The sequence below is a fragment of the Sprattus sprattus genome (genome assembly GCF_963457725.1).
Source record: "Sprattus sprattus genome assembly, chromosome: 14".
NCBI classification, from domain to species: Eukaryota; Metazoa; Chordata; class Actinopteri; order Clupeiformes; family Clupeidae; genus Sprattus; species Sprattus sprattus.
Genome location: NC_137912.1, coordinates 924172 through 946671, shown reverse-complemented (window position 1 = coordinate 946671; position 22500 = coordinate 924172). Strand labels below are relative to the sequence as shown.

Below are 22500 nucleotides of genomic sequence, written 5' to 3'. Positions count from 1 at the left end.
GTCATATTAGCGTAGCCGTGTGGGTGTGATATGTTGTTAGCATAGTCCTGTTAGCGTAGCCGTGTTGGTGTGGTATGTTGATAGCATAGTCATATTAGCGTAGCCGTGTGGGTGTGATATGTTGTTAGCATAGTCCTGTTAGCGTAGCCGTGATATGTTGATAGCATAGTCCTGTTAGCGTAGCTGTGTTGGTCTGGTATGTTGTTAGCATAGTCATATTAGCGTAGCTGTGTTGGTGTGCTATGTTGATCCGTGGTTGGGGTCCATCAGGCTCGACAGGCGGAGCTGGACGCTGCCCGACTGGCCAAGGAGAAGGAGGAGGAGGAGGCCAGGCAAGCCGCCCTGCTGGTCAAGAAGGAGAAGGACATCCAGAAGAAAGCAATCAAGAAGGAGCGATCGAAACTCAGGACTACCTGTAAGGTGAGGACAGCAGCATTTGAGCAGTTTATGAAATATGTTCTTTGTTGTTTTATCTTTGTAAGTTTTCTGTTCTAGAACTGGAGCTACTTTGCAGAATGTCTCGTTGAATGTGTTGACTGCTCTTTTGTAGAAAGTGTAGTTGAATGTGTTGACTGCTCTTTTGTAGAAAGTGTAGTTGAATGTGTTGATGTGTTGTAGAACTGCAACTACTTTGCTGACAATGACATGGACAGTGTGAAGATGTTGGAGGAGGTGGAGAAGCTCTGTGATCGCCTGGAGCTGGTCAGGTGAGACTCACACACACACACACACACACACACACACACACACACACACACACACACTCTCACTCCCTCTATGTGATCGCCTGGAGCTGGTCAGGTGAGACTGACTCACACACACACACACACACACTCTCTCACTCCGTCTATATGATCGCCTGGAGCTGATCAGGTTAGACCGTGAGGACGATGATGAAGATGTTTAGGCTTCTGTATGCCGTGTTGCATTGCTTACATGTTGTTCTGAAAGTGTTCTTTCTTTCTTTCTTTCTTTCTTTCTCTCCCTCTCTGTTTCTCTCCCTCTCTGTCTCTCTCTCTCCCCCCTTCTCTCTCTCCCTCTCCTCTCCTCTCTCCTCTCTCCAGTCTGCAGGCCCTGAATGAGGTGCTGGGTGCCGGGAATAAAGAAGAGAGCAAAGCAGCGCTGGAGAAACAGGTACTGGAGTCGCCACCAGAGGGCGCCATTTCTGCAATCACCATTTTATTACTGTGTGTGTGTGTTTGAGTGAATGCAGAAGATGAACAGACTGATCCAGCGTGTGTGACTGACTCACTGTCTGCGTGCGTGTGTGTGTGTGTCTGTAACTGTGTGGGTGTGTGTGTCTGTAACTGTGTCTGTGTGTGTGTGTGTGTGTGTGTGTGTCTGTGTCTGTGTGTGTGTGTGTGTGTAGGTGCAGGAGGTGAACACACGTATCCAGCGTGAGCGTGATGCGGAGGTCCAGGCCCAGCAGGCGGCACGAGCGGCGGAACAGGCCAGCTCAGGGGGCGGGGCCGAGGGGCGGAGCTGGAACCATGAAGACCTACAGCTGCTCATCAAGGCAGTCAACCTCTTCCCTGCCGGAACCAACGCCAGGTGTGTGTGTGTGTGTGTGTGTTTTTGTGTGTGTGTGTGTGTGTGTCTGTAACTGTGTGTGTCTGTAACTGTGTGTGTGTGTGTGTCTGTCTGTCTGTAACTGTGTGTGTGTGTGTGTGTGTGTGTGTGTGTGTGTGTGTGTGTGTGTGTGGGGGAGAGAGAGATGTTCCCCACCAGAATGTATTTTAGCCTATTTCAGTCCAGAACTCTGTAAAGGACGTACTTTGGACACTTTATGGGATCTGTCTCATCTCTCTCAAGCATTAAATGATTGATGTGTGTGTGTGTGTGTGTGTGTGTGTGTGTGTTCCATCAGATGGGAGGTCATTGCCAACTACATGAACCTCCACTCCTCCAGCACCTACAAGCGGACGGCCAAAGACGTCATCAACAAGGCCAAGAACCTGCAGAAGCTGGGTGGGTCCCGCACAACACTCTATTACATCATAATCACTCTATTACATCATAATCACTCTATTACATCATAACCACTCTTTTACAGCTCATAACCACTCTTTTACATCATAATCACTCTATTACATCATAATCACTCTATTACATCATAATCGCTCTATTACAGCTCATAACCACTCTATTACAGCTCATAACCACTCTTTTACAGCTCATAACCACTCTTTTACAGCTCATAACCACTCTATTACATCATAATCACTCTTTTACAGCTCATAACCGCTCTATTACATCATAATCACTCTATTACATCATAACCGCTCAATTGCATCATACCGCTCAATTACATCATTATCATTCTATTACATCATAATCACTCAATTACATCATAACCACTCTATCTATAGCTATACACATATATATTTCTATATCTATATCTAGCTCTGCAGGATGGACTCCCAGTGGCATTGCAGATTAGTCCAGTTGCTCAGTTGAGGCACCTGGGGAGTTTTTTTTGTTTGTAATGATTTTCTACTAAACAGTTAGGCAACTGTTGCCGTTGTGCATGCACTAAGGGGGTTCAGGCTCTGGGCTCTGTGAAGCGCCGAGAGGCAATTGTATTGCTATGGCGCTATACAAATTGAATTGAATTGAACTAGTGTGCAACAAGGAGCTCAGATACTAATAATTATACTATATCAGGCAATACATAAACACCATTTAACCATATTTTTACTATATCAGGCAATATTTAAACACCATTTAACCATAATTATACTATATCAGGCCATAAATAAATACCATTTAACTATAATAATACTATATCAGGCCATAAATAAATACCATTTAACTATAATAAAGCTATATCCTGCTGTATTGTGTTCGTCCCCCAGACCCGCACCAGAAGGAGGAGATTAATAAGAAAGCCTTCGAGAAGTTCAAGAAGGAACACACCCACGCAGCCACTGAGGTGGACAGTGCTGTGCCCTCTGAGAGATTCGACAGTGAGTTACACACACACCCATGCAGCCACTGAGGTGGACAGTGCTGTGCCCTCTGAGAGATTCGACAGTGAGTCACACACACACACACACACACACCCATACCCATGCAGCCACTGAGGTGGACAGTGCTGTGCCCTCTGAGCGATTCGACAGTAAGTCACACACACACACACACACACACACACACACACACACACACACTGTAGCACAGTATGATGATCTATAGTGTCAAAAGCAGCAGTAAGGTCCAGAGGAACCAGAAGTGAAGTGCACCCATGACCAGGAGGTCAATCAGAGTTCAGACTGTCGGGGTGTTGCAAAGGTCATAGTGCATCCTGGGAGGTCTGCGGGGTCACGGATAGGCTACATTGGTCTTGATCACCTTTGTCAATAACAACAATTAGTCATTACTGCTCTAGGTTATATCATTACTGCTCCAAGTTAGAACACACACACACACACACACACACACACAAACACACTATTCAGCGATTGAACAGTGAGTTTTCCAAGCACTCAGTGTCCAAGAGCCAACGTCTCCCCTCTTTCTCCCCCCTCCTCCCCCCCCCAGCCCCAGCGGACTCCGGGGCGTCGGCCTGGACCACGGAGGAGCAGAAGCTTCTAGAACAGGCTCTGAAGACCTTCCCCGTCAGCACGGCCGAGAGGTGGGAGAAGATCGCCGGCGCCGTGCCCGGGCGCAACAAGAAGGACTGCATGAGGAGATACAAGGTGTGTGTGTGTGTGTGTGTGTGTGTGTGTGTCTAACTGTCTGTCTCTCTCTCTCCAACCGTCTGTCTCTCTCTCTCTCCCCCTAACTGTCTGTCTGTCTCGCTCTCTAACTGTCTCTCTTTCTCTAACTGTCTGTCTGTATGTCTCTCTCTGTCTGTCTGTCTCTCTCTCCCCCTAACTGTCTGTCTCTCTCTAACTGTCTCTCTCTCTCTGTCTGTCTCTCTATCCCCCTAACTGTCTCTCTCTGTCTCTCTCTCTAACTGTCTGTCTGTCTCTCTCCCCCTAACTGTCTGTCTGTCTCTCTCCCCCTAACTGTCTCTCTCTCTCTCTCTGTCTGTCTCTCTCTCCCCCTAACTGTCTGTCTCTCTCGCCCCCTAACTGTCTGTCTGTTTCTCTCTCTCCCCCAACTGTCTGTCTCTCTCTCCCCCTAACTGTCTGTCTCTCTCGCCCCCTAACTGTCTGTCTGTTTCTCTCTCTCCCCCAACTGTCTGTCTCTCTCTCTCTCTAACTGTCTGTCTCTCGCCCCCTATCTGTCTGTCTGTTTCTCTCTCCCCCAACTGTCTGTCTCTCTCTCTGTCTGTCTCTCTCTCCCCCTAACTGTCTGTCTCTCTCTCCCCCTAACTGTCTGTCTGTTTCTCTCTCTCTCCCTAACTGTCTGTCTCTTTCTCTCCTGTCTGTCTGTCTGTCTCTCTCCCCCTAACTGTCTGTCTCTCTCTCTAACTGTCTGTCTCTCTCTCTGTATCTCTCTCCCCCTAACTGTCTGTCTCTCTCTCTGTATCTCTCTCCCCCTAACTGTCTGTCTCTCTCTCTGTATCTCTCTCCCCCTAACTGTCTGTCTCTCTCTCTGTATCTCTCTCCCCCTAACTGTCTGTCTCTCTCTCTGTATCTCTCTCCCCATAACTGTCTGTCTCTCTCTCTGTATCTCTCTCCCCCTAACTGTCTGTCTCTCTCTCTGTATCTCTCTCCCCCTAACTGTCTGTCTCTCTCTAACTGTCTCTCTCTCTCTGTCTGTCTCTCTATCCCCCTAACTGTCTCTCTCTGTCTCTCTCTCTAACTGTCTGTCTGTCTCTCTCCCCCTAACTGTCTGTCTGTCTCTCTCCCCCTAACTGTCTGTCTGTTTCTCTCTCTCTCCCTAACTGTCTGTCTCTTTCTCTCCTGTCTGTCTGTCTGTCTCTCTCCCCCTAACTGTCTGTCTCTCTCTCTAACTGTCTGTCTCTCTCTCTGTATCTCTCTCCCCCTAACTGTCTGTCTCTCTCTCTGTATCTCTCTCCCCCTAACTGTCTGTCTCTCTCTCTGTATCTCTCTCCCCCTAACTGTCTGTCTCTCTCTCTGTATCTCTCTCCCCCTAACTGTCTGTCTCTCTCTCTGTATCTCTCTCCCCCTAACTGTCTGTCTCTCTCTCTGTATCTCTCTCCCCCTAACTGTCTGTCTCTCTCTCTGTATCTCTCTCCCCCTAACTGTCTGTCTCTCTCTCTGTATCTCTCTCCCCATAACTGTCTGTCTCTCTCTCTGTATCTCTCTCCCCCTAACTGTCTGTCTCTCTCTCTGTATCTCTCTCCCCCTAACTGTCTGTCTCTCTCTAACTGTCTCTCTCTCTCTGTCTGTCTCTCTATCCCCCTAACTGTCTCTCTCTGTCTCTCTCTCTAACTGTCTGTCTGTCTCTCTCCCCCTAACTGTCTGTCTGTCTCTCTCCCCCTAACTGTCTGTCTGTTTCTCTCTCTCTCCCTAACTGTCTGTCTCTTTCTCTCCTGTCTGTCTGTCTGTCTCTCTCCCCCTAACTGTCTGTCTCTCTCTCTAACTGTCTGTCTCTCTCTCTGTATCTCTCTCCCCCTAACTGTCTGTCTCTCTCTCTGTATCTCTCTCCCCCTAACTGTCTGTCTCTCTCTCTGTATCTCTCTCCCCCTAACTGTCTGTCTCTCTCTCTGTATCTCTCTCCCCCTAACTGTCTGTCTCTCTCTCTGTATCTCTCTCCCCCTAACTGTCTGTCTCTCTCTCTGTATCTCTCTCCCCCTAACTGTCTGTCTCTCTCTCTGTATCTCTCTCCCCATAACTGTCTGTCTCTCTCTCTGTATCTCTCTCCCCCTAACTGTCTGTCTCTCTCTCTGTATCTCTCTCCCCCTAACTGTCTGTCTCTCTCTAACTGTCTCTCTCTCTCTGTCTGTCTCTCTATCCCCCTAACTGTCTCTCTCTGTCTCTCTCTCTAACTGTCTGTCTGTCTCTCTCCCCCTAACTGTCTGTCTGTCTCTCTCCCCCTAACTGTCTCTCTCTCTCTCTCTGTCTGTCTCTCTCTCCCCCTAACTGTCTGTCTCTCTCGCCCCCTAACTGTCTGTCTGTTTCTCTCTCTCCCCCAACTGTCTGTCTCTCTCTCCCCCTAACTGTCTGTCTCTCTCGCCCCCTAACTGTCTGTCTGTTTCTCTCTCTCCCCCAACTGTCTGTCTCTCTCTCTCTCTAACTGTCTGTCTCTCGCCCCCTATCTGTCTGTCTGTTTCTCTCTCCCCCAACTGTCTGTCTCTCTCTCTGTCTGTCTCTCTCTCCCCCTAACTGTCTGTCTCTCTCTCCCCCTAACTGTCTGTCTGTTTCTCTCTCTCTCCCTAACTGTCTGTCTCTTTCTCTCCTGTCTGTCTGTCTGTCTCTCTCCCCCTAACTGTCTGTCTCTCTCTCTAACTGTCTGTCTCTCTCTCTGTATCTCTCTCCCCCTAACTGTCTGTCTCTCTCTCTGTATCTCTCTCCCCCTAACTGTCTGTCTCTCTCTCTGTATCTCTCTCCCCCTAACTGTCTGTCTCTCTCTCTGTATCTCTCTCCCCCTAACTGTCTGTCTCTCTCTCTGTATCTCTCTCCCCCTAACTGTCTGTCTCTCTCTCTGTATCTCTCTCCCCCTAACTGTCTGTCTCTCTCTCTGTATCTCTCTCCCCATAACTGTCTGTCTCTCTCTCTGTATCTCTCTCCCCCTAACTGTCTGTCTCTCTCTCTGTATCTCTCTCCCCCTAACTGTCTGTCTCTCTCTCTGTATCTCTCTCCCCCTAACTGTCTGTCTCTCTCTCTGTATCTCTCTCCCCCTAACTGTCTGTCTCTCTCTCTGTATCTCTCTCCCCCTAACTGTCTGTCTCTCTCTCTGTATCTCTCTCCCCCTAACTGTCTGTCTCTCTCTCTGTATCTCTCTCCCCCTAACTGTCTGTCTCTCTCTCTGTATCTCTCTCCCCCTAACTGTCTGTCTCTCTCTCTGTATCTCTCTCCCCCTAACTGTCTGTCTCTCTCTCTGTATCTCTCTCCCCCTAACTGTCTGTCTCTCTCTCTGTATCTCTCTCCCCATAACTGTCTGTCTCTCTCTCTGTATCTCTCTCCCCCTAACTGTCTGTCTCTCTCTCTGTATCTCTCTCCCCCTAACTGTCTGTCTCTCTCTAACTGTCTCTCTCTCTCTGTCTGTCTCTCTATCCCCCTAACTGTCTCTCTCTGTCTCTCTCTCTAACTGTCTGTCTGTCTCTCTCCCCCTAACTGTCTGTCTGTCTCTCTCCCCCTAACTGTCTCTCTCTCTCTCTCTGTCTGTCTCTCTCTCCCCCTAACTGTCTGTCTCTCTCGCCCCCTAACTGTCTGTCTGTTTCTCTCTCTCCCCCAACTGTCTGTCTCTCTCTCCCCCTAACTGTCTGTCTCTCTCGCCCCCTAACTGTCTGTCTGTTTCTCTCTCTCCCCCAACTGTCTGTCTCTCTCTCTCTCTAACTGTCTGTCTCTCGCCCCCTATCTGTCTGTCTGTTTCTCTCTCCCCCAACTGTCTGTCTCTCTCTCTGTCTGTCTCTCTCTCCCCCTAACTGTCTGTCTCTCTCTCCCCCTAACTGTCTGTCTGTTTCTCTCTCTCTCCCTAACTGTCTGTCTCTTTCTCTCCTGTCTGTCTGTCTGTCTCTCTCCCCCTAACTGTCTGTCTCTCTCTCTAACTGTCTGTCTCTCTCTCTGTATCTCTCTCCCCCTAACTGTCTGTCTCTCTCTCTGTATCTCTCTCCCCCTAACTGTCTGTCTCTCTCTCTGTATCTCTCTCCCCCTAACTGTCTGTCTCTCTCTCTGTATCTCTCTCCCCCTAACTGTCTGTCTCTCTCTCTGTATCTCTCTCCCCCTAACTGTCTGTCTCTCTCTCTGTATCTCTCTCCCCCTAACTGTCTGTCTCTCTCTCTGTATCTCTCTCCCCATAACTGTCTGTCTCTCTCTCTGTATCTCTCTCCCCCTAACTGTCTGTCTCTCTCTCTGTATCTCTCTCCCCCTAACTGTCTGTCTCTCTCTCTGTATCTCTCTCCCCCTAACTGTCTGTCTCTCTCTCTGTATCTCTCTCCCCCTAACTGTCTGTCTCTCTCTCTGTATCTCTCTCCCCCTAACTGTCTGTCTCTCTCTCTGTATCTCTCTCCCCCTAACTGTCTGTCTCTCTCTCTGTATCTCTCTCCCCCTAACTGTCTGTCTCTCTCTCTGTATCTCTCTCCCCCTAACTGTCTGTCTCTCTCTCTGTATCTCTCTCCCCCTAACTGTCTGTCTCTCTCTCTGTATCTCTCTCCCCCTAACTGTCTGTCTCTCTCTCTGTATCTCTCTCCCCCTAACTGTCTGTCTCTCTCTCTGTATCTCTCTCCCCCTAACTGTCTGTCTCTCTCCCTGTATCTCTCTCCCCCTAACTGTCTGTCTCTCTCCCTGTATCTCTCTCCCCCTAACTGTCTGTCTCTCTCTCTGTATCTCTCTCCCCCTAACTGTCTGTCTCTCTCCCTGTATCTCTCTCCCCCTAACTGTCTATCTCTCTCTCTAACTGTCTCTCTAACTGTCTGTCGCTCTCTATAACTGTCTGTCTCTCTCTCCCCCTAACTGTCTGTCTCGCTCTCCCCCTAACTGTCTGTCTCTCTCTCTCTGTGTGTCCTCCCCCCAGGAGCTGGTTGAGATGGTGAAAGCCAAGAAGGCGGCTCAGGAGCAGACTGCAGGAAAGACTAAGAAATGAAACACACACAAGATGACGAAAGACGAGGAAAACACCTGAACACACACACACACCCAGCCGCAGCCTCTGTTCTTTTAACATTATTGTGTTGGTCTTTATTTTATAATAAAATTTAAAGGAAATCTACAGAAAACAACAAATACTGTCTTTACTTAACAGGTGTTTAACACACACACACATGTCCTGGTGTCAGGTGACTAGCTTCTATGGTTGATGACATCACATATGACTCACTAGCAACCACCTCAGCAGCAGATCTGACATTGATCGTATCCTGTGGAAGGTAACATTAACTGTGTGTGTGTGTGTGTGTGTGTGTGTTTTGAGCCGCTCCCGCTCTCTCTCAGGTCCTGAGCCAGTACATGCCACTTCGGATGCGGTTGTAGTCAGGCAGCTGCTCAATCGGGCCTGTAACACACACACGACACACACACACACGACAGAACACACACTTCCGTTTAAACGCATGTTGAAGTAGCACATAGGACTGATTTGATGAGACAGGTAGAGTAATCAGAGTAATGCTTGTAGGCTTGTCACAGTGGGATATACCAATAGCAGAGGGTTGGGAAAAACCAATAGCAGAGGGTTGGGAAAAACCAATAGCAGAGGGGTGGGATGTACCAATAGCAGAGGGTTGGGAAAAACCAATAGCAGAGGGGTGGGATGTACCAATAGCAGAGGGTTGGGAAAAACCAATAGCAGAGGGGTGGGATGTACCAATAGCAGAGGGTTGGGAAAAACCAATAGCAGAGGGTTGGGAAAAACCAATAGCAGAGGGGTGGGATAAACCAATAGCAGAGGGGTGGGATAAACCAATAGCAGAGGGGTGGGAGGAACATGGTTTAGAGTGGAACGTACCAACTGCAGCGATGGCGGGGGATTTGTTGTAGATGTACTTGGTGCACACATCCTTGATGGTGTCTGCACTGATGGCCTTTGGGAAAGACAGAAACAAGATAACTTTTAGACAAATACAAAAACTGAAGTAAATAACGTTAACATTTACATATAGAATTTCTAACATGTTCTTTAACACACAGGCTTTGCTTAAGTGAGTCTTATTTCTATGAGCTTGCATCTTGTGTGTGTCACACGTCTATGTAAGCTGCGTTGTGTTGAGCGCAGTTTACAGCGCTGTATCCACTGGCTACTGCTACATGTGTATATAAGTGTGTTACTCAAGTGTATGCGGACCTCCAGGTTTTGTGTGTGTGTGTTTAAGTGTGTTACTCGAGTGTATGCAGACCTCCAGGTTGTGTGTGTGTGTGTGTGTTACTCACGTCTATGCGGGCCTCCAGCTCATGTAAGGGGATTCTGCGGTTGTAGCACAGCATCTGCCTGCCGATGTCTTCACAGATAGGGGTGGAGCCTGTGGAGGGAGGGGACACACACACACAACTTTACGTTTTGAACCCACAGGTGTTTACAACTCCTCCCTTCATTGGAAGTGTTATATAACAGGGTAAACTTGAATGTTAAGCACATGTAAGAGTAAGTACACGTTCTAAGCACATGTTAGAGTAAGTACACATTCTAGAGTGTTAAGCACATGCTAGAGTAAGTACACGTTCTAGAGTGTTAAGCACATGCTAGAGTAAGTACACGTTCTAGAGTGTTAAGCACATTCTAGAGTAAGTACACGTTCTACAGTGTTAAGCACATGTTAGAGTAAGTACACGTTCTAGAGTGTTAAGCACATGTTAGAGTAAGTACACGTTCTAGAGTGTTAAGCACATGCTAGAGTAAGTACACGTTCTAGAGTGTTAAGCACATGCTAGAGTAAGTACACGTTCTAGAGTGTTAAGCACATGTTAGAGTAAGTACACGTTCTAGAGTGTTAAGCACATGCTAGAGTAAGTACACGTTCTAGAGTGTTAAGCACATGTTAGAGTAAGTACACGTTCTAGAGTGTTAAGCACATGTTAGAGTAAGTACACTTTCTAAGCACATGTTAAAGTAAGTACATGTCTAGAGTGTTAAGCACATGTTAAGGTAAGTACACGATCTAGAGTGTTAAGCACATGTAAGAGTAAGTACACAATCTAGAGTTTTAAGCACATGTTAGAGTAAGTACACGTTCTAAGCACATGTTAGAGTAAGTACATGTCTAGTGTGTTAAGCACATGTTGGAGTAAGTACACGTTCTAAGCACATGTTAGAGTAAGTACACGTTCTAATATAACGGTAAATTTGAGTGTTAAGCACATGTAAGTGTAAGTACACATTCTAGTCACTGCATATTACATACCTTCTGTTCCATCATTAAGCTTATGACTAATAATTACTAAACCTCATGAACTTGAAAAACAACCACCTGTATGAGTCATCACACTCACCGTCCAGGAGAGAGAGAGGAGTGTGTGTGTGTGTGTGTGTTTGTGTGTGAGAGCGAGTCATCACGCTCTCTGTCCAGGTGAGAGAGAGGTGTGTGTGTGTGTGTGTGTGTGTGAGCGAGCATAAGAGGGGAATGTGTGTGTGTGTGTGTGTGTGTGTGAGCGAGCATAAGAGCGGAATGTGTGTGTGTGTGTGTGTGTGTGTGACGCTCACCGTCCAGGTGAAGCAGCATGTTGGTCTTGAGAAGGTTCTTGGCCCGGTCCACTTCAGTCTCACTCACAGACGTGCACAGGAACATCCTGAACAGAACCACAGAACCCAACATGTCTAACTCACAGCAACATCCAGAACCCAATATAAAGTCTGAGAGTTTACAGAACTTTCCCAAAGCAATTCAAACCCGATGAATACAGAAAGGCGATCCAGTAATTAAGATACATTCATTATAGAAAAAGGCAGAAGCACTATACTTGACTGCGGATCATATTCAACACCTTGTACAAGTAAAAGCACAATATTGTCCTTCGGTCCTTTGAGTGTCTGACCACGTGTGTGTGTCCACTCACCACTCCTGTTGTGTGTAGTGCATCATCTCCTCGACTGTGTGTGCGTGTGCGTGCGTGCGTGTGTGTGTGTGTGTGTCCACTCACCACTCCTGTTGTGTGTAGTGCATCATCTCCTCGACTGTGTGTGTGTGTGTGCTTGTGTATGTGTGTGTGTGTGTGCGTGTGTGTCCACTCACCACTCCTGTTGCGTGTAGTGCATCATCTCTTCGACGGTGCCCGGCTCACACACCATGTAGAGCCCCCAGAGGCCGGTGTCGGTATAGCAGGTGTTGAAGGACTGGAAGCTGTGGCACAGATTACCCAGACACGCCTGCTGAGCCAACTTACTGGACAGGTTCTGAGAGAGGGATGAAGAGAGAGAGAGGGGGAGAGAGGGAGAGAGAGAGAGAGGGAGAGAGAGAGAGGTGAAGAGAGAGGGGGAGAGAGGGAGGGGGAGAGAGATGAAGAGAGAGGAGAGAGAGGGAGGGAGATAGAGAGAGATTACTACTGACCGCTGTGTGAGCGTGTGTGAGCATAAGAGGTGTGTTTAAGTGTGTGTGTGTGCGTTTGAGTGAGTGAGTGAGTGAGTGAGTGAGTGAGTGTGGGTGTGTGTGTGTGTGTGTGTGTGTGTGTGTGAGAGAGATGAACATCACGTACCACGCCCCCTCCAAAGGAGCGGTCCCAGTTGCCTATGAGTGTGTTGGCCACCATGAGGGGGATAGTGTCGGGGTGAGACCAGCCCACCGCTTCCACGGCAACCGCTATGTGGGCCAGAGGCATCTTGTCGTCACGGACACGGATCTGATTAACACAACATACATCTGAATTAGACATCACACACACACACGGACACGGACACGGACACACACGCACACGCACACGCACAAGCACACAGACACACGCACACACACACACACACACACACACACACACACCGACACGCACGCACGCACGCACGCACGCACAGACACACGCACAGACACAGACACAGACACAAGTGCTTCCTGTTTACCTCACTTCCTGTGAACTTGCAAAGAGGAAGAGGCGGAGCTTCTCTCTCTGCAGCCAGCAGCTTCCCGAAGTGGAACTTGGCCAGATCAATCAGCTCGTTATGATTCACACCTGAACAACAGATCAATCAGATCGATCAGCTCGTTATGATTCACACCTGAACAACAGATCAATCAGATCGATCAGCTCGTTATGATTCACACCTGAACAACAGATCAATCAGATCAATCAGCTCGTTATGATTCACACCTGAACAACAGATCAATCAGCTCGTTATGATTCACACCTGAACAACAGATCAATCAGCTCGTTATGATTCACACCTGAACAACAGATCAATCAGCTCGTTATGATTCACACCTGAACAACAGATCAATCAGCTCGTTATGATTCACACCTGAACAACAGATCAATCAGCTCGTTATGATTCACACCTGAACAACAGATCAATCAGCTCGTTATGATTCACACCTGAACAACAGATCAATCAGCTCGTTATGATTCACACCTGAACAACAGATCAATCAGCTCGTTATGATTCACACCTGAACAACAGATCAATCAGATCAATCAGCTCGTTATGATTCACACCTGAACAACAGATCAATCAGCTCGTTATGATTCACACCTGAACAACAGATCAATCAGCTCGTTATGATTCACACCTGAACAACAGATCAATCAGATCAATCAGCTCGTTATGATTCACACCTGAACAACAGATCAATCAGATCGATCAGCTCGTTATGATTCACACCTGAACAACAGATCAATCAGATTGATCAGCTCGTTATGATTCACACCTGAACAACAGATCAATCAGATTGATCAGCTCGTTATGATTCACACCTGAACAACAGATCAATCAGCTCGTTATGATTCACACCTGAACAACAGATCAATCAGATTGATCAGCTCGTTATGATTCACACCTGAACAACAGATCAATCAGCTCGTTATGATTCACACCTGAACAACAGATCAATCAGATTGATCAGCTCGTTATGATTCACACCTGAACAACAGATCAATCAGCTCGTTATGATTCACACCTGAACAACAGATCAATCAGCTCGTTATGATTCACACCTGAACAACAGATCAATCAGATCAATCAGCTCGTTATGATTCACACCTGAACAACAGATCAATCAGATTGATCAGCTCGTTATGATTCACACCTGAACAACAGATCAATCAGATTGATCAGCTCGTTATGATTCACACCTGAACAACAGATCAATCAGCTCGTTATGATTCACACCTGAACAACAGATCAATCAGCTCGTTATGATTCACACCTGAACAACAGATCAATCAGCTCGTTATGATTCACACCTGAACAACAGATCAATCAGCTCGTTATGATTCACACCTGAACAACAGATCAATCAGATTGATCAGCTCGTTATGATTCACACCTGAACAACAGATCAATCAGCTCGTTATGATTCACACCTGAACAACAGATCAATCAGCTCGTTATGATTCACACCTGAACAACAGATCAATCAGATCAATCAGCTCGTTATGATTCACACCTGAACAACAGATCAATCAGATCAATCAGCTCGTTATGATTCACACCTGAACAACAGATCAATCAGCTCGTTATGATTCACACCTGAACAACAGATCAATCAGATCAATCAGCTCGTTATGATTCACACCTGAACAACAGATCAATCAGATCAATCAGCTCGTTATGATTCACACCTGAACAACAGATCAATCAGATCAATCAGCTCGTTATGATTCACACCTGAACAACAGATCAATCAGATTGATCAGCTCGTTATGATTCACACCTGAACAACAGATCAATCAGATTGATCAGCTCGTTATGATTCACACCTGAACAACAGATCAATCAGCTCGTTATGATTCACACCTGAACAACAGATCAATCAGCTCGTTATGATTCACACCTGAACAACAGATCAATCAGCTCGTTATGATTCACACCTGAACAACAGATCAATCAGATTGATCAGCTCGTTATGATTCACACCTGAACAACAGATCAATCAGCTCGTTATGATTCACACCTGAACAACAGATCAATCAGCTCGTTATGATTCACACCTGAACAACAGATCAATCAGCTCGTTATGATTCAAACCTGAACAACAGATCAATCAGCTCGTTATGATTCACACCTGAACAACAGATCAATCAGATTGATCAGCTCGTTATGATTCACACCTGAACAACAGATCAATCAGCTCGTTATGATTCACACCTGAACAACAGATCAATCAGATCGATCAGCTCGTTATGATTCACACCTGAACAACAGATCAATCAGATCGATCAGCTCGTTATGATTCACACCTGAACAACAGATCAATCAGATCGATCAGCTCGTTATGATTCACACCTGAACAACAGATCAATCAGATCGATCAGCTCGTTATGATTCACACCTGAACATCAGATCAATCAGATCAATCAGCTCGTTATGATTCACACCTGAACAACAGATCAATCAGATCGATCAGCTCGTTATGATTCACACCTGAACAACAGATCAATCAGATCGTTATGATTCACACCTGAACAACAGATCAATCAGATCAATCAGCTCGTTATGATTCACACCTGAACAACAGATCAATCAGATCAATCAGCTCGTTATGATTCACACCTGAACAACAGATCAATCAAATCAATCTGCTCATTATGATTCAAACCTGAACATCAGATCAATCAGATCGATCAGCTCGCTATGATTCACACCTGAACAACAGATCAATCAGATCGTTATGGTTAGTGTAGAGGTGTGCGCGTGAGCTCGTTAGCTGGTTAGAGCTCAGGTGTGTGAGTCTTGTGTGTGAGTGTGAGTGTGAGTGTGAGTCTGGTGTGTGTGTGTGTGTGTGTTTGTGTGTGTGTGTGCGTGTGTGTGTGAGTCCCACCTCCGGCTGCTGACAGGACTATCCGGGGTCCCTTGTAGTGGCTGGTGATGTACTCCACCAGGTCTCCCCTGTTTATGGTCCTGTGGAATTAAAACAACACGGGGTTAGCTCACGCTAGTTACCGCTAGCTCATGGTCCCACAGTTCTACTGAACACAGGGTTAGCTCACGCTAGTTACCATTAGCTCATGGTCCCACAGTTCTACTGAACACGGGGTTAGCTCACGCTAGTAAGCATTAGCTCATGGTCCCACAGTTCTACTGAACACGGGGTTAGCTCAAGCTAGTTAGCATTAGCTCATGGTCCCACACTACTACTAAACACGGGGTTAGCTCACGCTAGTTAGCATTAGCTCATGGTCCCACACTACTACTGAACACGGGGTTAGCTCACGCCAGTTAGCATTAGCTCATGGTCCCACACTACTACTGAACACGGGGTTAGCTCACGCCAGTTAGCATTAGCTCATGGTCCCACAGTACTACTGAACAGATGAAAACATACAAAGCACAGTATAGTGGTTTAGTATAGATATAATTTACTAGTGTAGTAAAGATATAATATAGTATATAGTCTAGTATTACAAAGCATAGTATAGTCTAGTCTAGTATTATAAAGTACAGTTTAGTATAATAAAGTATAGTACTCAAGCATAGTAGTATCGTATAGTGTTGTATAGTACTGTCTAGTATAATGTATTGTAGTAGGGTAAAGTAAAGTCTAGTACAGTGTATTAAAGTCAAGTATATTGTTATGGGGTAGTATAGTAGTCTAGTATGGTGTAGTGTAGTTTAGTACTCTAGTATAGCAGTCTAGTATAGTAGTATAATGTAATGTAGTAGGGTAAAGTATAGTGTAATGGTATAGTAGTGTATAGTATAGTCTAGTGGTATAGAAGTCTAGTGTAGTAGTGTAGTAGTCTAGTGTAGTAGTGTAGTATAGTCTAGTGTAGTTTAGTATAGTCTAGTGTAGTAGTGTAGTAGTCTAGTGTAGTAGTGTAGTATAGTCTAGTGTAGTAGTGTAGTAGTCTAGTGTAGTAGTGTAGTATAGTCTAGTGTAGTTTAGTATAGTCTAGTGTAGTAGTGTAGTAGTCTAGTGTAGTAGTGTAGTATAGTCTAGTGTAGTAGTGTAGTAGTCTAGTGTAGTAGTGTAGTATAGTCTAGTGTAGTAGTGTAGTATAGTCTAGTGTAGTTTAGTATAGTAGTGTATTGTAGAATAGTAGTGTAGGATAGTCTAGTATAGTAGTCTAGTGTAGTAGTGTAGTATAGTAGTCTAGTACTGAAGAATAGTAGTCTAGTGTAGTATAGTCTAGTCTAGTACTGAAGTATAGTAGTCTAGTATGGTAGTGTAGTATAGTCTAGTGTAGTTTAGTATAGTATAGTCTAGTATGGTAGTGTAGTATAGTCTAGTGTAGTTTAGTATAGTATAGTCTAGTATGGTAGTCTAGAACAGACATACTTGATGTTCTCCGTGGGTCCCAGGATGGTCCTGCCCAGAGCCGTCTCCTGATAGGCCGTGGCGTGCAGGTAATCAAAGACCACTTCCTGTAGGTTGGTCTCCACTTCCTGCATCTCCCGGAGGATGACGCCCCTCTCCCGCTCGATCTCCGCCTCCCCCAGCATGCTGTTCTGGATGATGTCAGCAAGGATCTCCACAGCTGAGGGGAACACACACACACAACCTTATACACAGCCTTACACACACACACACACACACACACACACACACAACCTTATACACAGCCTTACACACACACACACACACAGCCTTACACACAGCCTTACACACACACACACAGCCTTACACACACACACACACACAACCTTATACACAGCCTTACACACACATACACACAGCCTCACACACAGCCTCACACACAAACAGCGTCACACACACACACACACAGATTTACACACAGCCGCTCACACACACACACACACAACCTTACACACACACAAACACAACCTTACAAACAGCCTTACACACACACACACAACCTTACAAACAGCCTTACACACACACACACACACACACAGACACACACACACACACACACACACACACACACACACACAACCTTACAAACAGCCTTACACACACACACACACACACACACAGCCTTCCTACCCCGGGGGAGGTCCTTGGAGAAGGCCTTGGCGTAGTAGACGGTCTGCTCCCGTGAGGTGTAGGCGTTCAGGTGCGCCCCCATGTTCTCTATCTCAAGCTCCAGGTCCAGCTGAGAGCGCTTCCTCGTCCCCTTTAGAGACAGACACACATTAATTAGTGTGTGTGTGTGTGTGTGTGTATCCTCGTTCTCTGAATCGCACCTTAAAGGCCATGTGTTCTAAGAAGTGTGTGTGTGTGTGTGTATCCACGTTCTCTGAATCGCACCTTAAAGGCCATGTGTTCTAAGAAGTGTGCTGTGCCGTTGTTCCTGGCGTTCTCATAGCGACTCCCAGCATCGATCCACAGACCCACCTGAGGAGAGACACACACACACACACACACACACACGGAGAGGAGAGGAGAAGAGAAGAGAAGAGAAGAGAAGAGAAGAGAAGAGAAGAGAAGAGAAGAGAAGAGAAGAGAAGAGAAGAGAAGAGAAGAGAAGAGAAGAGAAGAGAAGAGAAGAGAAGAGAAGAGAAGAGAAGAGAAGAGAAGGAGAAGAGAAGGACACAGAGAAGAGAGGAGGAGGAGAGAAGAGAAGGACACAGAGAAGAGAGGAGGAGGAGAGAAGAGAAGGACACAGAGAAGAGAGGAGGAGGAGAGAAGAGAAGAGGAGGAGAGAAGAGAAGGACACAGAGAAGAGAGGAGGAGGAGAGAAGAGAAGGACACAGAGAAGAGAAGAGAAGGACACAGAGAAGAGAAGAGAGGAGGAGAGAAGAGAAGAGAGGAGGAGGAGAGAAGAGAAGAGAAGAGAAGAGAAGGACACAGAGAAGAGAGGAGGAGGAGGAGAGAAGAGAAGGACACAGAGAAGAGAGGAGGAGGAGAGAAGAGAAGAGAAGAGAAGAGAAGAGAAGGACACAGAGAAGAGATGAGGAGGAGAGAAGAGAAGAGAAGAGAAGGACACAGAGAAGAGATGAGGAGGAGAGAAGAGAAGGACACAGAGAAGAGAGGAGGAGGAGAGAAGAGACGAGAAGAGAGGAGGAGGAGAGAAGAGACGAGAAGAGATGAGGAGGAGAGAAGAGAAGGACACAGAGAAGAGAGGAGGAGGAGAGAAGAGACGAGAAGAGAGGAGGAGGAGAGAAGAGAAGGACACAGAGAAGAGAGGAGGAGGAGAGAAGAGAAGAGAAGAGGACACAGAGAAGAGAGGAGGAGGAGAGAAGAGAAGGACACAGAGAAGAGAGGAGGAGGAGAGAAGAGAAGAGAAGAGGAGAGAAGGACACAGAGAAGAGAGGAGGAGGAGAGAAGAGAAGAGAAGAGATCACAGAAAAGAGAGGAGGAGAAGAGAAGAGAAGAGGACACAGAGGAGAGGGCAGGAGAGAAGAGGTGAGGAAGAGGTGAGGAGGAGGAGGGGAGAGGATGACACAGAGGACACAAAGAAGGAGAACAGCTTAATTCAGGAGCAGAACGGTCCCCTGCTTTGAGGGGTATCCTCATCCTCCTCATATTGAACACTTTAAAGGGATAGTTCGGTTTTTAAGACATGAAGTTGTATGGCATCTACATCAGAGTCTACCTCTTTGATTCTCGAAAGTTGATTCGCGAAAGTTTGATTCACCAAAGTTGCCTGAGAGAAACGTCCATCACAGGAAAACGATGCTTTATGTCAATTTTATCAAATGTTGTCTCAGTTTTCATCGTTTTCCTGTGATGGACGTTCAAAGAGGTAGACTCTAGCTGTGAGATTGCATTATCGAGCGTATTGAAAATAGGGCCAAGTGATAACGAGGTGTGACTTTTTCCACTACAACGGTTTTGGGATGCAAATATATCACTCTTTTGAACACATAATGTTTTGGGAAGAGAAACGTTTTATTTTCCTGGGTCTAGAAACCTGCCGGACTACTTTCGGTTTGACCAAAACTGGACGACAACTCTGCTCACAAAACGCTGTCGGAGGTAAGTCAGCGTGGATTGCATTACACTGGTGATGTAGATGCCATACAACTTCATGTCTTAAAAACCGAACTATCCCTTTAAGGCACTCATGCCTCATTTGAGCTGAGGATCATAACGGCAACATATGCAGGCGTACACAGAATCACTTGTCAGACATTAACATTTAGTCATTTAGCAGACGCTTTTATCCAACGCGACTTACAAGGATGTACACATTTTACATTTTAGCCTGATGTCACACTGCACGTCAGGAGCAATTAGGGGTTCAGTGTCTTGCTCAAGGACGCTTCATCAGGGAATCGAACTAGCAACCTTCTGATTACTCTACCTCCTGTACCACTGTCTCCCCGTGTTGTGTTCCCCAACATATGCAGACATAAACAGAATCACACGTCTATCATATGTAACTTATATGAAATAGACTAATAATAATAGTATGTCAGTATGTACTTACGGTGCAGGTCGGTAATCCGGAGTTCTCGGAGGCCACTCGTAAGCCATTCTCCAAAGAAGTGACCTTAGTTTCAGGGACGTTTAAGACAACATGACTAGCAGCCTGGGTGCTGCCGGTCCGATTAGTGCCCACATTATGCTGACAACAAGAGAGAACCAATGTTAAACGACATAATGCACAGACTTATGTTACACAACAGAATGCACAGACTTATGTTACACAACATACCTAGCAGCTAACGGAAGATGGCCAAGTGGTTTACAGACGCTGGTGACCAGCCAAATAACGGCACGTAATAAGACACCCTGTTAATATATAGTAATAGTATGTTCTACGTATCTATCACTTATTTCATATCGATGCATTTTGAAGTATTTCCGATACAACATTTGTGCTAACTTAGAAAACCTGATCTTAGAAAATCTTTGTGATCTGTCAAAGCCGGAAAGTCGTAGCCTATTTCTAATGTAAGCAATCGCTTGACGTGCCACCACGCGTTTAACAGCGCTAACAACATTTAAAGTTTGTGTCCACGGTCTGCGTGAATGTTCACTATGCTGCCTTTCAGTATATAACTTTGACCTACCCGTGTGAATGTAGTTGTTTTTAATAAATTCCTCTTCACAATGTGCTTCCCAGCTGCCCCAAGACGCTGTAAGGACGCCGCCATATTGTTTTGATGTGAAACGTCATTGCGCATGCGCTCCTTTAATGCCAAACTGAGGCAAATGGTCCATGACACAGCAGTTTAAGATCACGTGAAACGATGTGAACTGTGATGTTTCTGATGAAATATTTACATTTTATTCGTGATTACAATTCGGGAATATACATTTTGTAGGATTATATTTTGGCCGAAGCAAACCCTTCTGAAACCATACATTAAAGTGTGACTTCATCGCCCATGCATCATTTAAAAAGAGATAAAAACTCTTCTGTCTCGACCAGCAAATGAATATGAGCGTCACACTCACGAGATGCTGACACCCTTGCCATATTCAAATCGAGGCGAAAGACATTCCTTTTTAGTGCGTCCCATAGTTGTGTAAAGTTATGTAAAGTTATGTCTATGCGTCCCATAGTCATGTATAATGCATCAAAAAACCATCACACCTGTCACAATCCACTACCGCTCTCCGGCTTCATCATCATCATTAGATAGATAGATGGATACTTTATTGATCCCGAGGGAAATTAAGGTCATCCAGTATCTTACACGTACAAACAAACATGAATCACAATCACAATAAATACAAAAATCACAATCAATACAAAAACAAAAAAACAATACACATAGGGAGAACATGTAGACATGGGGGTGGGGTGTTTACATATACCATATAACATTGTGCTTTACTTGTGACAGAGCTGCAAGTAGTGGAAAGTAGTGCAAAAGTGTTCATGTGCATGTGTGGATAGTGCAAAGAGTCCTGTGCTTGTGTGTGTGGTGGGGATAGTATAAAGTGATATAAATACTTAAATAAAGTAAAGACAGCCCAAGGGGCTAGTGTAGCCAGTAAAAAAAAGTAGAAAAATGTAGAATAGGATGGAAAAGGATGGGCAGTGGGATGGAATAATTAGTTATTCAGGCAGGATTGACTGAGCTCTTTTGCAGCAATGCCCTGATTGAGGGTACATAATACAGATGAACAACAAATAAACAAACCATAACAAAACAAAACAGACTGAAGTAAATAAACAAAACACATTATACAACTCAGAAATAATTATTATTAATAATAATAACAATAATAATACATTTTTTTTTTTTATCAGAGAATGGGCTTCAAGCAAGCAGCCTTATATGCTGTGGTTCTTCATAAGGTGTCTTCCTGATTAACAGGGAGTTTTTCCTTGGCCCTGTCACCCTGGCTCTGTTAAGCACCTTTTTTACGAAAATGTACATTTTGTCAATAATAAAACCAACAATAATGTGTTCATCACCATACAGTTAGTGTACAGCAGTGTGTGTGTGTGGCGGGGGGATGGGGCAGTAGACTGGGAATACCCTCCCTTCCCTTGACAGGGGTGAAACGGAGCGTTGCCAACTCCAGCATCTTCGCTTGCATCAACATGACAGTACAGAAGTGATGGAGATAATTTCAAAACACTGTTAATGAATATAATAATATTAATATAAGTGCCTTGTGTTATTAATTACCTTATATGAATCATGTACTTATGTAAGCAGGCCTTTTTTGTGTGTAACTTAGATTATTAGGTGCCACTTAGCCTGTATATGTGCAAGAGCATGTTTAGACCAGAGGTGATAAGCTTCTCGCGACCTTGTACAAAACTGCCATCCTTGAAATTCAGGGAGCCTCGCACGTCAGAGACAGCCCTTTTATTTATTTACTTCTTCCTGGTACAATCTGACTACATCTCAGGGGAAAGTGAGTGTGTGTGTGTCAAACGCAATGGAAATAGACCAAAGGGAAAGTGTGTGTGTGTGTGTGTGTGTGTGTGTGTGTGTGTGTGTGTGTGTGTGAGTGTGTGTGTGTGTGTGTGTGTGTGTGTGTGT

At 45.6% G+C, this 22500-nt stretch overlaps 2 protein-coding genes across 2 annotated transcripts in view; one reads left to right on the top strand and one right to left on the bottom strand.

Annotated features, from left to right (window-relative positions):
• dnajc2 (DnaJ (Hsp40) homolog, subfamily C, member 2) overlaps positions 1 to 8723 on the top strand; it is an 18630-nt gene extending 9907 nt beyond the window's left edge. The window contains exons 10-17 of the mRNA XM_080851522.1: positions 271 to 420; positions 619 to 707; positions 1065 to 1134; positions 1370 to 1551; positions 1868 to 1968; positions 2856 to 2966; positions 3538 to 3695; positions 8587 to 8723. Coding sequence (XP_080707648.1) covers positions 271 to 420; positions 619 to 707; positions 1065 to 1134; positions 1370 to 1551; positions 1868 to 1968; positions 2856 to 2966; positions 3538 to 3695; positions 8587 to 8655 — 930 coding nt within the window. The 3' untranslated portion in view covers positions 8656 to 8723. The remainder of the gene's footprint in view (positions 1 to 270; positions 421 to 618; positions 708 to 1064; positions 1135 to 1369; positions 1552 to 1867; positions 1969 to 2855; positions 2967 to 3537; positions 3696 to 8586) is intronic.
• Position 8724: 1 nt separating this feature from the next.
• Positions 8725 to 20679, bottom strand: pmpcb (peptidase, mitochondrial processing subunit beta; the record flags this gene model as incomplete). The annotated part of the gene is made up of 13 exons (XM_080851526.1): positions 8725 to 9063; positions 9517 to 9592; positions 9939 to 10027; positions 11206 to 11291; positions 11735 to 11895; positions 12195 to 12338; positions 12550 to 12659; positions 15464 to 15543; positions 16922 to 17120; positions 17591 to 17720; positions 17855 to 17941; positions 19980 to 20117; positions 20566 to 20679. The coding sequence occupies 13 exons, from the start codon at positions 20677 to 20679 to the stop codon at positions 8999 to 9001; spliced, it is 1479 nt and encodes a 492-aa protein (XP_080707652.1). The 3' UTR covers positions 8725 to 8998.
• Between the last annotated feature and the right edge of the window lie 1821 nt (positions 20680 to 22500).